Here is a 16,345-nt window from a genome sequence, read left to right as displayed (position 1 = left end):
TGAAATGTTTTTTTTATTCCATGGAATCAGACCAATATTTGAATCTCAGTCTATCAGAAGAAACTGTGATGCTTTTCTGAATACTGTGATTACTGTAATTGCTTTTGGAATTTTTCACATTGTAAACGTCTGTCTTGATTCATTTGACACTAGCTCAAATAATGAAAATAGCTCAAATAATAAAAACAAAAGATTCTATATGAAGACAGGACAGAATCATCTGGTTGAAATTAAAAATGAAAGAGACTTTAACAAAACAGAAAGAGAAATGCTGAGGTTTATGCATCACAAGAAAATCTGTTGCATTCAAGTTTAATCAGAACTCACAGGCTTTTACAATATTCAGCAATATGATGCAGGTGCAGGGTGAACACATGCTCTGTAACTGTTGTGGCTATTGCTGCTGCTCTCTCTCTCTCTCTCTCTCTCTCTCTCTCTCTCTCTCTCTCTCTCTCTCTCTCTCTCTCTCTCTCTCTCTCTCTCACTCTTTCTTTAGTAAAGGGTGCATATAACAACCTACACTCTCCAAAGTAAGCTTTAATGAAATCTTTGGAAGCCTTTAATGCACAGATAGAGTAAATATCAGACAAACTTTATTAGAATTGCTTTTAACATTCTTTACCTGCATTAAATGAATTCCTCAGAGAAAGCTTGTTATTAATATCAAAGAGCATCAGACTATAATTTCCATATATAAGTTTATTATCTAAATGAGTTCCTTAGTTCACTGATTGAATCAGTTATGAAAATATTCATTTTGAAACACCCTCTTTGGCTTTTTTATATTCCCAGTTATGAGTGTAATTTCATATTTAAGCAACTGAGCAGCATGCTGTGACTATCACTGTTCACAGGGAATGTAGATTTAAGTTCATCAGATTTATCTAAGATACCAAAGAGCTTTTTTTATACTTTATATGCTTGATTCACTTATATGTACTTGATTTTTTTTTCTGTATGGTACATTATTTGAGTCTAAAAGTGAAAAGAAAAAGAAGCAAATCAGTATTGTTCTAAACTAAAATCAGTGTAAACTCGTTTTATCATAAATTGAGGCACTTAAAATGTGTAGACATAAAAGAAAATCTTGTAAAGAAAAGACTGGTGTTTCACGTGATTATTGTTGACTGTTATTTCTTTCTATTAAAGACTGCAATGAAAAAAGAGTTTCCATGTAATAGTTTGACTTTTGTTTTGTTTTTGTTTTTTATCTCTTTCTTTTACGTGTCTTTTCCTAAGCCTGATCTTCTCTAGGTATCATCTAGGTTTCATTAAATTCTATATATTTATAATAAACAGGTGGTTGTTTAAATGCGCTATTACTTACCATGTTCAATTCATATTCTGCCTTCAGTGTTGTTTAGAAAGCAGTATAAGAACCTTTATCATTTAATTCTGCATCTCCCCCGTCTCTCACTACAGCTTATATCTCGTTCTTTTCTTATGTGAATATAAGTGTGCTCTTTGAATTTCCAGGCAGCTCTTTAGTGGAGAAACTTGGAGAAATTGATAACACGCAGAAAAGCGCAATAAAAACAGCGCCCGCGGCTCCAACACCCGCAAACCCCCATTATGTAAATCCAGGGGGTCATTTCCGAGACAAATCGTTCACTTTTATTCCTTTATTTTTTCCCATTTTATACGGTTCCTTTTCTCCGGAGAATTAAGCATTTAATGTGTCTGCGCAATGATTGATATAATCTTGAATAATTTGCAGACATTTAAGACTCTTAGGACACCAGGCACGGATATTTCCTGATTAACTTCTCTTTACGCAAATTGTGAAAAATACTGGTAATACAAAAAAATAAGGCTTTAACGCAAAGCCGTTATTAATAGAGGTCTAGCACAGATATTAAAACAGCCAACGGTGCAGCTTGCATGTCTGAAAATAAAGCTGTGCCCTTCGGGTGAGATTTAGCATATGAAAACACCTCGTTTTACCTTACACTGTAAAACGGACAGTACTTACAAATACCACACAAACACATTTGTGGTCATTTTCAGAAGCCCGTGTGTGGAGATGGCATTTTGAGTTTCATTCATGTAACCAGCAGACAGGCGTATTTGGATTCTAAGCAATACTGTATGAATTTAGGATATTGAAATGTACCATATACACACTATAGTGCTATGGTAGAATAAAAAAAAACCAACAACAACAACTAATAATTCATCAAAAAAAAAAAAGAAAAAGAAAAACAGGAAACACCAGTTCACACAAATCTCAAAAACCCTCACGTTTCTCACTAGGAGGGAAAGGCATATGGCATAGAAATCAGCCAAGAGCGCATGTCGGGGAGTCGGGCCGAGCTGCCAGAGAGTCTGCTGGATCAACGCTCATGTGCTGCTCTCCAAAAATCATACACGGCTCAGACTTGTTCAATACCAAGCCACAGAACTACATGTGAGAGGTCAGACACACGGTGACACTGATCCATGAATCTGAAACATGTTAAAACGTAAGGAATATATATATATATATTTTCGTTTAGTTTATAGAATAAATACAACATTTTGTAATATTAGATCGGATTAAAACGGATTACTTTATTAATTTAAAATGATCAAAACCGTTTTAATTTTATTTTATTTTATATGTTTAGATTCTAGTTTCTATAAACAACGAATGGGAAAGTAGCAAATTTGTAAAATTAGTCTATAACGAATTTTTACACCTGCTCTTCCCTTCACGTAAGACTATGAGAACATTGTGTAGAAAATTAGGGCAACATTTTACTATAATCAATTAAACATTCTAACATTCTAACATTTTCTATGATCCACCCACCCTGAAAGTTTTTGTATGTGTAAAAATATTGTAGTAGAAGTGGAGTAAGCTAAAGGGCAGTATTAATTAATTTATTAACATAATTTGTTTGATCATTCATATTTTGCTTGTAGATCTTCTAATTCTAGTCAATGCTTTTGTCTCGAATGTTATCAAATACTCAGAAACTAAAGCAAAGCTTATTAACTCCCATTCCAAAAAAAGTTTATTAAAGATTTTTACTACTCTTTTCTAACAATTCTGTTGTCCCATTCGGGGCTGATCCTTTAATGTTTCTACATAGAACTTTCATCCTAATAGTTTCTAAAGTTTGATTGGCAGGTATTTCCTTAGAAAAGATTTTTGGAAGCTAAGATCACATGAAAAAAAAATCTATGAGTGTACTATATAGAACATTTAATGCACACTGTCTAAATGAGTGTCTAGATAGTGGGTATGTCCTCCTCCTTCTCCTTTTTGGGGAAAAATGGGAAAACGACAAAGCCTGCAGAAAATGATGGTCAAATACTGCCTGTGGATCTTAAATTTCTTCCTCTTGTCCAAAGCTGGCCCACACAGGTAGCCTTCCCTGGAAATGATGTGCTGAATTGAAATGTTTCAAGGTCCAAGCAGCATAACCGAGCTGTCAAATCGAGTCTTATTATATTTATCAAACGTGACGTGAACCGATTGTTTGAGTAGCTTTTGTGTTGCTACATTTAAAGATGATTAACACAAGGATCAGATTTAATAGTTTCTTTAGATTCTACATGAGAATCGATATTTAATCAATTAGCTAAATAAATAAAGTCTTTTAAAAAGGCCTTAGATTTCCTGAAAAACATAGTCGAAAAAAGATATTTTAACTCTAAAAAATAAAAAGTAAATTCATTATATGTTTTGCTGAGAAATTTCCAGTAGATGGATATGTCAGAGTGGCTCTGTGTGCAACAAATGTGCAATAAATATCCCTCAAATGTACAAAATGCCAACAAAATATAGTATATGGTTGATTTATATGGAATATTGATAGTCGATACAGGACACTATTTGACATCTTCGAGCTCAGCTCTACTGGGACAGAAATCTATTTTTCTCAGTTGAAGTTAACCAATAGAGGGACGAGGGTTTGACGTCTTCGACCAATGAAAACACTACTTTGTGACTTTGGCATAATGCGAGAGGAAAATGCGACAGTTTGACAGGAATAAGCCCAGCCGAGGAGGGTTCAGTTCAGATGTGACGGAATATGTCGGAATTTCAGAAACAGAACCGAAAGAAAGCCACAAGAGAGAAGAAAATGGACAAACAGACTCTGAAATTGATCTTAGTTACGTTGCGTTTTGCGTGATTTGATTCTTCAACCCCACTTTGGGTTGTAAACAGGGAATATGGAAAGCGCGCAAAGTCCGAGACCGGAGCAATCATCAAAACCAAGCCATGAACCCATACGTTTCGGCATTGACCGGATCCTCGCTTCCTCTGACCGACAGCATGGATCAGAGAGCATCACTGAGAGCCAAACCGCCACATTCACTGCCCTGGTCGCGCCACTCTCTGCTTTTCCTGGCACTTTAGAGGACCCGAGTGAGTTCGTGCCGAACAGGACTCTGGGACACCGCGGGGTGATCAGGGTCCCGGCGCACAGACCACTTGGTGCTGCCATTGCGCCGCCTGTGGTGAGCGCAGCTCCGGGCTTCGGGCCGCTTTGCTTCCCCTGGGTAGATAATCACCGCAGATTCACCAAAGACAGACTGCCAGGTAAAGTAAAACTTATAGACGGGTGTATGATGAAATTGTACCACTGTCTTTAAAGTGCAAGGGTGTGTGTTGCGCTACCTCATTCATTTTTATTTGTTTTATCAGACCTAACATTGACATTCCAAAATGTTAAGGACAATTAACAAAATCTGACTCATTGAAAATAATCTTAAACAGCCTAAAACTCATGTAAAATGAGAGAAAATATATATATGTTACTAATTTCTGTCGGCAAGAAATAATTAGCATAATTAAAAATAACATAACGATCACCATGATGACAATTATTATTATTATTATTATTATTATTATTATTATTATTATTATTATTATTATTATTATTATTATATAGTCGGAAACATAACTGAAAACGCTTTTAAAATCTTTTTCAAATGTTGTAAAACTGATCTAATACTAAGTTTGTTGTTTACATTATCCGTTCAACAGGGAGACATATTTCTTACTTTTTAATTTTAATTTACAATAGGTTTTATTATTATTATTATTATTATTATTATTATTATTGTTGTTGTTGTTGTTGTTGTTGTTGTTGTTGTTATTATTATCATAATGTTCACTGTTTTTGCATTCTATTAAAAAAAATAATGCAGGTTATCATTTCCACTGTTATTTCAGGTTTTCATTTCCACAATGCATCAAAATGGTTTGCAAATTAAGTTGCTATGACCTAACAAGCTGGATAAACTCACCTAGAAAATAAAACTCTGTCTTATATAGAAACTAGAATTATACATTCTCTTCCATTCTCAATCTGGGGAAAGGATGGAGCTGAAGGATTTGTTTTGTTTGCCAAATCCTTCAGCTCAGAACCTCTATTATTCAACAAATTTAATGTTTTTCTAACAATCATCAAGTACCTAGTCAGATTAGCTAAATTGTAAATGCCTGACAGGATCTAGGTATTAATTAAGGAAACATTTTGTTGTAGGGTTCTACATAGAACCTTTGGCCTAAGCGTTCTCCTAGGAATCTGTGCATGAGGAACATGATAACGCGCATAAGACTCGCTTAATTGATTCGATTCTTCGATCAAACCGTTTAAATGAATTGAACTATGGCGATTCGATTCATGCTATGTTCTACAATCGGCGAAAAGGAATCTTTTAAGAGTAATTCGGTCAAGAATCGTCTTTCAATAGTACAAAGGGCAATTAGCCTTTTGAATAGGTCCATTTAAAACGCTTTGGTGTTATGAACACGACGTCCTGTACATTCTGATACCTCACATGTAACTCAAATTTATATCCAGTGCATAGACACATGAAAGATGGCTTGTGGATCAGAATAGAAGAAGAGTATGAATATGTTTGTTAGGGCTTTTACAATTGTTTTCAGAGTGTAAAATTAATTACTTATGCATTACAGAAATATTATACATTTACATTATATCATCTTTTGAGAGACCAGTGTTTAAAAATCTTTCTCAAAATTTCATTGTGGACGTTTGAAATCAAGTAAAGAAACCTAGTCTATAAAAACTTATATAGAATAGATCTTTACTGTTACTGTGGAAAAAAAAAAACAACTGACATGAACCTCCCCCTGTAGCTGTTTGTATACAAAATATATCTTTCTGTGGATTATTATGAGCCTGGTAGGTTTGTCAGTCTGCACTATAGAATCATTTGATTTACAAAGGTTAAGAGCACCAGCTCTTATGCACATTAAGGTTGTTGCTATTTTTTTTGTTTGTTTGTTTGTTTTTTTAAAATTATATTCACATTACCTGGTGAACGTAACATAGTCTAGAAAAGATACTGAGACATATTGGAAGGATACCTTTATTTCTAGTGTGTGTGATACTTGTGAATTCAAATCTGACAGTAAAAGTTAACATCCATTTTTAACAAATTTGTCCAAACTAAGGACTAAGGATAATATACTGTGAATCTAAGATGGTAAAGTAGCCCTCTGTCATTTCCAAGAATATGCCTACTTGGGTTTTTTTTTGTGACCTCAAAGAAAGAAAGAAAGAAAGAAAGAAAGAAAGAAAGAAAGAAAGAAAGAAAGAAAGAAAGAAAGAAAGAAAGAAAGAAAGAAAGAAAGAAAGAAAGAAAGAAAGAAAGAAAGAAAGAAAGAAAGAAAGAAAGAATGAGTCACGCTTTAAATTACAGTCTATAACAAAACTGCAGAGAGCATCACGTGGTTCACCCTCTTGAAGGCCAATGTGGCCTATATTATTTTCCTTTATTAACCCCTTCCCTGTCTTAAAGGTAGACATTTTACTTATCTAAGAATGTAGAAAGACACGCAAAATAAAATAAAATAAAATAAAATAAATACATTTGAGCAACTTAACAACACTCGCAGTTCAATAGACATTGGATTGTCTTTCAGATGTGTTTACTGTATGCTATTTAAAGAGGAAAATCACTTTGAAAATAGATTTAAGAAAAATTTAGCACAGTGTATAATATTTAACCTTGTTAAGTGGCTAAAATGTTTTCAGTTCTAATCTTGATTATCTTGTTCTATAGAGAATTAAGACTACTGATCGTGCATGTGTATATTAGCCTGATAAAGGTAAATAATCCTAAATTAAGCTGAGTTGAAGACTACATGGTCAGTGATATTTTGCTCAGTTTGTAGTCTCTCCACAGGTCCACGTCTTGTTTTACAGGGTGCGACGGGACGCTGCTCGCGCGGCTCCTGGTCACACTTATGCTTACTGTTGTACTCTGATCCCTCGGTTCAAAACTTATGTCGGGACTCTCTTCCCGATTTCTTATTCCACAGTCTCGATATATCCAAATGAACATCACAAATCCGTTAATAAACTCTACGAGTCCTCCTGTGTAGCCCAGTATGATGCAGTATCCAATACGGATGTCGGTAGATGGAGAGTTGATGTCCATCATGATGTAGTTGTACCAAGCAATAGGGATGATTGCCAGGATCCCAGAAGAAAAGATAAGGAAACCACCAATGCCCGCCAGCTTTATCCTCGGTGTGTTGGTCCAGCCGGTGGTTCCGATTGTCAGCATGGCGATACCGATTAGAGTAGCGATCAGAGAAGCTACCATCATCCTGCGCGCAACCTCAATGATCTGATTATTAAAGTATTCAGCGTCCTCGTGGTTGCACAGGACGTCCCTGGATTCCTTAAAGACCCTACAGATATCCCAAATGCCCTGGTGTAAAATTAATTCTGAGGCCTGTTCAGTGAGGTTGTGGATGGTGCGCCAGTTTGGTGCCACTGTACTCGTCAGGGTCAGGATCCAGCCGCAGGGCGCGGAAACTAAACCGAATATTATAATTTCTGGGATTCGCATGGTCTTCACACTGCGTAGGTATAGAGTAATAGTCCAACTATTCATTCGTAAGAGTTTTATGCACTATCATCTGACCCTGAACAGGGTTGTACCCAGAAAACTCCCACACTTTCGGAATTTATCACGTGGTCAGCCATTCAGTCTGAATCAAAAGCCCTGCAGGTTTCTATAGCATTGTATTACAGTCTAAGATAAATGGATGGTGGATACAAAAACGGAGTGTTAGATGTCTTACAACGTCTAAATGTCAGGACATGCGAACTTGCTGGCTGAGGATTTTTCATATGCGTCCTTTATATTGATAATCCTTTGAATTTCAAGCGTAAAAGTTATTGTACTGACATTTTTAATATTTAGTTATTATAATTCTTGCCACCTTCTTTTGTAGGTCACATCTTGGTTTTGTTATTGTACTGGGGAAAATGAGCTAAACCTTATTCACTTCCTTGAGGACAGATTATTCTCACAAGGCTTACGCGAGGCCACTGAGCGCATCCTGAATGCCACTGAATTGCACTTCATTGTAGACTATACAGTTTTGTGATCAGGTCTGAATATGTTTATTATTTGAAGATGAACATCATCATTTGCTTTGTGGGTTTTATATGAACAGTTTAAGTTTAATTTAACTATATCTCATTGCTGAACTTTAGGGTGAATTAGGCTTATTATTCATTTGTACAATTTATCAATAACAAGCCTTGTTTAGGAGATAACACCCGCTCCAAATTATGCTGATACTTTGACATTTTCCACGCGTTTATTCTACACATTTACTTGTTATATATAGTATCATTGCATATTTATTTGTCGTATAATTTTACATATTTATTTTTAATTTATTTTTAATACAGCTCTCTTTTTTCATCACGCTTTGCCAGGCCTGTCTTCTTTCCCTTGACTTTGAGTCATTTTTGTTCCAGCTCTATTAGCGCTGCCCATAACCCGGCGCATTGGTCACCCATACCAGAACCGCACACCTCCCAAGCGGAAGAAACCACGCACGTCATTTTCACGCGTGCAGATCTGCGAGCTCGAGAAGCGCTTTCACCGGCAGAAGTATTTAGCCAGTGCTGAGCGCGCGGCTCTTGCCAAGACACTTAAGATGACCGACGCTCAGGTCAAAACATGGTTCCAGAACCGAAGAACCAAATGGAGGTAAGTCCGATTTTAGAAACCGATGTTAAACCATTAACATATTTGATAAAATTTGATAAAATATTAATCTCTAATAAAGAACTTTTTATAAGGTTCACAATTAGTCATATATTGATGCTTAATACTTCCAAAACAGTGAGTTAATAGGCCTGCATGCCTACAACAGAAAATACGGATATTTATATATTAAGGGTTATTATAAGTCATTAGTATTGGTAATAATTCACATGGTTAACCGATTCTTTTAATTAATACCATGACTTGCGATATTAATAAACAATTCCATATAAACAGTCTTTTGTGCACAAGATAAGTCACGCACTGTGAAGACGCCATTTATTTTAAGTTGCCTTGAGACACTACGATCCAAATAGCTCACTTTGTCATTTATTTACAAGTACAAATAATAAAAAGATGAGTGTGCATGTGTATTAAGGATTAGTGCATGTCTAATACATCATTAGGAATAAATTTTTAAAATATTCTTATATTATATTATATTTATTTAGGTTCATTATAGTAAAATGTTAGCTTAATACACCTTAATAATACTCTAAACCCTTTCCCATCACCACCTCGATTAGAAATTCAGGCAAGGGAAAATTCACTGGACAAAGTTTTTGACATGGGGTAAACCTTCCCCAGTGAAATATATCTCAGAAAGTCTGTACATATATAAAATAATAACATTTACAGAAGTTTACAAAAGTTTCAAATAAAATACTGTTCAAACCAATATGATAAACGTATTGTATGAATTTTCAATCCTGGTTTTCATTGCAATTATTTGCAGTTCTGATATTTGACTTTAGAGTTACTATAGCAATTATGTCATTATATTGTAAAATTACACTCAGTCTATCATTATCCTTATTGTCCTATTATTCCATTCCTTTCATTATATTGTTCATTGTATTTATTATTTTATATATATATATATATATATGTGTGTGTGTGTGTGTGTGTGTGTGTGTGTGTGTGTGTGTGTGTGGGGAAAAAATAGGACACCCCGTGTTTGTTTTTAAATAGTTAAACATTTAGGCATTTAATGTACATTTTATCAATATTGGAATATTCAAGTTAAATAACTAAACAAAAAAAATATTTTTTTAAATGATCTAGAAAATGCAATTTAAAAGAAATCCAATTTCTTGGATTTATTTGTATTTAAAATGTATATAATTACCTGCAGGTGTATCACATCAGGTGCAAATTATTAAAACATTGTTACAGAGCATTTTGAAGAATGCTTGCCTTATTTAAACCTGGGATATTTAGTTTGGTTTGCTCTGAGAGGTATCACCATGGTTAGATTTAAAGAGCTCTCTGAGGCCTTCAGACAGAAGATTGTTGATGCTTATGGTAAAGGATATAAAAAGATCTTAAAATAATTTGTAATCAGCCATTCCACTGTCCTGAAATCATGTAAAGTGGAGAACATTAAAAACAACTGCTAACATGGCCAGGTCAGGACTCCCAAGCAAATTCACCCCAAGAGCAGACTGCAAGATGCTTAAAGAAGTCTCCAGAAACCCTAAAATATCATCACAGAATCTACAGCAAGCTATGCATGAATCTACAATCAGAAAGAAACTGAACAACTATCATGGGAGGTGTGCAAGGATGAAAAATTTGCTGTCTAAGAAAAACATGAGAACAAGACTGAAGTTTGCAAAGACCACAGAGACAAAGGCCCAAACATCTGGAATAATGTGCTTGGGATAGAATGAAATGGGATAGAATCTAAAATGTAATTATTTGGACAGCATAACTTAGGGTGTGTTTGGTACAGTAAAAAACAGATACAGCATTTCAGAAAATAACCTCATACAGTACTAACTGTGAAACATGGAGGTAGAAGTGTGATAATTTGAGAATGCTGTGCTGCATCAGGACCTGGTCAGAATCCACCGAATTCTATATTGAATCAGAAGGTGCTTGAAGAACATGTGAGACCATCTGTTAAAAAATTGAAGCTGAAGTGGAACTGGACCTTGAAACATGGCAAAAACATACCAGTAAATCCACCAAGGACTCAGTAAAAAGTAAAAAACATAGAATTCTAAAATGGCCAAGTCAAAGCCCAGATCTAAATTCTACTGCGATCCTATGGGGTGATTTGAAATGGACTGTGCATGCAATAAACCCCTCAAACCTTACACAGCTGAAAGAATTCTGCATTGAGGAGTGGGGAAACTTTCTTCCAGTTGATGTCAAAAACTTAAAAGTTTCTACCTCAAACATCTCTTTGAGGTTATTGCAACTAAAAAGGAAAACACTAGCTCAGGGTGTCCTACATTTTTCCACAGTTGGAATACACCTTTTTGATTATTTTTTTTGTTTAATAAGTGAAAAAAGTGATTATTTGTTGTTTACATGAAATTACATGACTTTCATCTACAAGTACAAATTAAAACTTAGAAATTGACATGCTGACATTTCTTAATAAAGAACTGAATATTTAATGGGGTGTCCTAATTTTTTCACATGACTATATATATATATTTTCCCTCTCTGTGGTATTTTAGGATTCTCTCATCTTGCTTCTGTTTTTGTTTTTGTTTTTTAGATGATTTTGTCTAATCTTTTATTTTAATATTTTCAATTGCGTATCCTGACATTTTTGGAAGTTTACATGTTATAACTTATAAGACACACATTTATTTAATTAGTTTCTTGTTAACTTTTGTTGATTTTATTTTTTACTAGGACATTAGATAACATTTACAGATGCTCAGACATTTGTCATCATTACAGAGTTAATGAGCCTAAAACTGAAATGATTGCTTTACCTTAATCAAAAATTAAATACACTTCTCTTGGGATGACATAGTTTTCATATGTGATTATGTTGGTTATGTTATGCAGATGTGTGAAGTAAGCATGACTTTTCAGTTAATAAGTTTTATAAACACACTTTTGACTATTTAAAATACTTAAAAATATGCAAATCATACATTCATGTGAACAAACAGTAATTCCTGTTACAAGTCAGTATTGATTATGCCTGGAAAATCTTTCTGCTATTAATATACCCATAAATGTATAAAGTGATATTTACATTCAAACTTTAATATATTGCTAGGAGACAGACAGCTGAGGAAAGGGAAGCCGAGCGCCAGCAGGCTAACCGGATGCTACTCCAGCTACAGGCTGATGCCCTCCAGAAGTCCATCAGTGAGTCAGTGCCTGTAGATCCTCTCTGCGTGCACAACTCTTCACTGTATGCCCTGCAGAACCTGCAACCATGGGCTCAAGACAAAGCAGGCAAAATGGCCACAACTACTTCACTGGCCTAAATAAATACAAGCAAATAAGGAATGACTGTCATGGTGCAACAACTAAACATCTGCGAATTGTTACAAGCCAAGTAAGATAAGCTTCATGATCTTGGTATCATATTGGGTAGATAGGTAGATGGTGGAAAGAAATAATTTGATGACACGCAAATATGAGCAAAGCTGTAGACATGTCTGAGCTCTAGACATTTCTGAGGACATATTTAGATTTATACCACATCTGCATTCTGTGAGGAGTGCACTATTGATCAATATCATACCAAATATGCATCAGGATTAAAGAATCAGACTTTCCTTTGCTCCCAGTGCTTTATATTTAATATAATGGTTCATCTACAGTCTTTGAGTTGATGTGGTTGCACAACAATCTTCAGAACTCAATACTCAGATATCTGAAAGGTGGCTTACTTGTGTGATTAAAATGTATACTCATGTAGTGTATACTGAAATGTATACTAAGGTATAACCTCCAAGGTGTCAAACAAGAAATAACACTGCAGTGGGGATTGTGAATGTAAAATAACACAAGCAAGGTTTATGATTATAAGATGCTTTCTTTTCATGATGGACAGCAAGGACAATCTGGGGCTGCAAATCCAAACCTTATACAAAACAAACAAAAGGTAATGTTCAACACCCAGGCAAAAACATACTATTGCTGTCCATCATAATTTTTTCCTTAATTTTTAAATCCTGTCCCAGCTGATGTTCCAGTGTTGTTGGCGCAAATATAGACTGTGGAATATCTGATTATATGTTTGACCTTTTATATAAATGAGTAAAGTGTACATTTCTACTCATTGCCAGTGACTGTGTTGTTGAAAATGAAGTTTACTATTCTTCTGAATTTCCTATGATTACTTGCGTTGCGGCTAATAGTACTGAAATTAAATGTGTCTCGGGCTTCTACATAGTGTTTTAGGCCAAGCCTTTATCTTGGCCCAGTCTCATTGCCACTACAATACAGAAAGTTACCATGTTGTAAATCCTGGTTTAAATGCCTAGTAATTAATACAAACTTCGTAAGTCACAAACCCTTTGCAGAGGAACTTGTTTGAGGCTAACTGAAGTTCTGCCTTTAAAGGGAATACTCCAGTGTTTTCACTCCTTGTACAGTATAGTGCATCTGTACCTTATGTGTGATTACAGCTTACAATAATCTAATGAGTTTGTTGGGGAAACAGTAAACATTGTATTTCTAAAAATGATTATAGACCACTTTTTAACCTTCACTCAAAACTATGTATAAATTAGTAATAAATTGCTTTAAATTAAATAACTAAATTATAAATGATTGTGCATATGTATCAAATATACATTTTAATATATTATGCATAAGTCTACTTTAAGTGTACACTAAAGGTTTACTCACTTCCATTGTAAGACTTAGAAGACTAATAAGAGGTTTAGATTTAGGTCACCATCCTTTCTGTGCAGAGTAATACAATCATCTGTTAAAATTGTCTGTTGTAATCACACATATACTAAAATCCAGGGATTAGTTTGATAAATGTGGTCTTACTTTACAAGTGTCTTTAATATCTAGACGTAAACTACACAGGCAACAATATAACTGGTAAGAATCTCTGCACACGTAGATTACAGACGTAAATACATAAATGCACACATCTCCTCTTCTTCTGTCACTGAAAGGAAAACTGGGATAATAACTTTTGTATACATTTCTAGTTTTGCCTATACATACATAATAAGAACACAGGAACTGTTTGCCTACTTTGATTGTATAACAATATAAAGTTGTAATTGTTGTATTCCACAACAATTCCACAGAAATGATATAAATGTTAAGCTTAAACTTTTGACAAAATGCATAATTACAAGCAAGATTTACTTCTTTAATCTATCATTAATAGTGCATATATTCACAGCAGTTACATTATAGTTGCCTGCATAATTTTAAGACACATTATTATATGCACGTTATATAAAGTAAGAGAAAATATGCTGGAATATTCCTTTATATAAAAACACATTGCATTTGTTATTTTAATGAACGGCAAAATCCTTGTTGGTACATTTCCTGTCATAGACTAAGCCTGGTCTTAGATTGAATTTCAGTGTTATTTAAAACCTTTTTATTCCTAGATGAGGATTACTCTATGTCTGAAACACTAGGGCTATATTCTATGTCTTTCTAAACATGAGTGAAAAATGTCTATGACAAAATATACAAAACTTTCTTATGTAAATAATATTGATCATCATATAATATGACATGTTTTGACATGTTTGTCATTCTTAATATGTTTATAATTTAAGGTAAATGGGTGTATAAATATATAAAACAATCAATATTATTGTTTGAAATTTTTTTATTGTTAAATATTATTTTATACAGCTACAAGAAAGTGTTTCCTGTCTCTGTCTGCCTGATTCTCTGTCTGTCTGTCTGTCTGTCTGTCTATCTGTTCATCTGTCTGCTTGTTGTACAATGAAAAATAGGGTTTCAGAAAAAAACAGCAAAGCCCAGCAACTGTTTGTTGCATCAATTATGCATAAATGAAAATCCACAGAATACTGAATATGAAAAGAATGCTTGGAGAGGTGCATATGGTGCATGGCGTAAAAGGTGCTTCCTCTTCCTCTCGCTGCTGATTCTCATCACAGTGAGTAGTGATACATATGGCTGCATGTGTACTTACTGTGCAGTTTTTCCTCAAAAAAAAAAAATTAAAAAAGAAATTTTTACAATCACATCAAGATACATCACATTTCAGTCCTGGTTTGGAGTCACTACACGGTTCAGACACAACGTCTGGACTGGGTACAATTTCACTACGAAATCGAGATTATGAAAAGATCAATTAAAGTAAAATTGATATTAAATTCTGGCAAAACTCCACAAATATGTAGAGCAGTTTTGTAACTTAATAATTCAGTCATTATTGAAGTAGTACGTCAATGATTGCATATCAGAATATTTTGCAAATTAAACAAAAATATAAAAATAAAATTGACCATCAGAGAGCATCTAGTCATGTGAGTCGAGCAGATGTACTCGGCCGGGTATCTATAACATTTGCAAATATAGGTAAGAAATGAAAACATAAACCACTGTTTGTAAGTGCAATCATGTGATTGTTGTTTCTAACAACCTAAAGCAATACTGCTTTTAATGACAGTTGGGTGAGAATGCTGAAAATCACAATTACAAATAAAAAATTAAAGTTACAAAATTTGCATTACAAGTGTGGAGATTTGTCATAATTCTAGTTCCATACAAAATCATGGCTTGCTACAGATGATTTGAAAATTAATAGTCTGTGTATGAAACATGCTTTCTTTAACCTAATAACCTCTTATACTTTATTTTTTCTAATAATCTAGTATTTCAATGTTTGCCAATTTTATGTTTAATCCATTATTATTAGTAATACGGTATTAAATACCAGTAATAGTTACCTAACCATTTATTTAAAACTAGCCTGATGAGGCATAAACACTCACCACTTTATTAGGAACACCTGCTTTTTTATGCAGATATCCAATCAGCTACGCTTGTGGCAGCAGCATAATACATAAATTTATGCCAATACAATTCACAAGGGTCAGTTAACTTTCACATTAAACATCAGAATGGGAAAATGATCTTTGTTAATTTAACCATGAACTAGTTTTGGTGCCAGATGTACTGGTTTGAATATTTAAGAAAACATCTGATCTCATGCCATCTCAAACTCTGATGAGCAGCAGTTTTGGAGGCAGAAATGCCATGTTAATGAGAGCCCAGAGGAAAATGGCTGTGCTAGTTCAAGCTTACAGGATGCCTATATTAACTAAAAAAAGCATTTTTTACAACTGACATGAGCAGAAAAGCACCTCGAAATTCACAGCATGTCAGATCTTGAGGCAAATGGGCTACAGAAAAAGAGGATCACATCAGGTCTCGCTCCTGTCAGCCAAGAACAGGAATCTAAAGATATAGTGGGCACATGCTCACTGAAACTGGGAAGAAAAAAAAAGGCAATGTCATCAGTTTTCATCTGTTCATTTCGGTGAGTCTGTCCTGCCATCTGATTGGCTGAGTGGATAATTGCATGAAT

At 34.4% G+C, this 16,345-nt stretch overlaps 2 protein-coding genes across 2 annotated transcripts; one reads left to right on the top strand and one right to left on the bottom strand.

Moving 5' to 3' along the window:
- Window positions 1–3,943: 3,943 nt before the first annotated feature.
- Window positions 3,944–14,990, top strand: LOC113660224 (T-cell leukemia homeobox protein 3). The gene is made up of 3 exons (XM_027173548.2): window positions 3,944–4,531; window positions 8,748–8,982; window positions 12,068–14,990. Exons 1-3 carry the CDS (start codon window positions 4,162–4,164, stop codon window positions 12,279–12,281), a joined length of 819 nt encoding a protein of 272 aa, XP_027029349.2. The 5' UTR covers window positions 3,944–4,161; the 3' UTR covers window positions 12,282–14,990.
- On the bottom strand, window positions 7,047–7,855 carry LOC113660225 (claudin-23-like). The gene has a single exon (XM_027173549.2). It carries the CDS (start codon window positions 7,822–7,824, stop codon window positions 7,108–7,110), a length of 717 nt encoding a protein of 238 aa, XP_027029350.2. The 5' UTR covers window positions 7,825–7,855; the 3' UTR covers window positions 7,047–7,107.
- Window positions 14,991–16,345: the final 1,355 nt, after the last annotated feature.

This window comes from Tachysurus fulvidraco, chromosome 10 (genome assembly GCF_022655615.1).
Source record: "Tachysurus fulvidraco isolate hzauxx_2018 chromosome 10, HZAU_PFXX_2.0, whole genome shotgun sequence".
In the NCBI taxonomy this organism is placed as follows: Eukaryota; Metazoa; Chordata; class Actinopteri; order Siluriformes; family Bagridae; genus Tachysurus; species Tachysurus fulvidraco.
The sequence above is the reverse complement of the archived record's forward strand: the minus strand, read 5'-3'. Positions and strand labels throughout refer to the sequence as shown.

Excerpts from the sequence above, each read along its gene's own strand:
- LOC113660224 (XM_027173548.2), top strand. The coding sequence starts at position 4,162 with ATGGAAAGCGCGCAAAGTCCGAGACCGGAGCAATCATCAAAACCAAGC. Across the intron at positions 4,532-8,747 it reads CACCAAAGACAGACTGCCAG|CTCTATTAGCGCTGCCCATA; the intron begins GTAAAGTAAAAC and ends TTTTTGTTCCAG. Across the intron at positions 8,983-12,067 it reads AACCGAAGAACCAAATGGAG|GAGACAGACAGCTGAGGAAA; the intron begins GTAAGTCCGATT and ends ATATATTGCTAG.
- LOC113660225 (XM_027173549.2), bottom strand. The coding sequence starts at position 7,824 with ATGCGAATCCCAGAAATTATAATATTCGGTTTAGTTTCCGCGCCCTGC.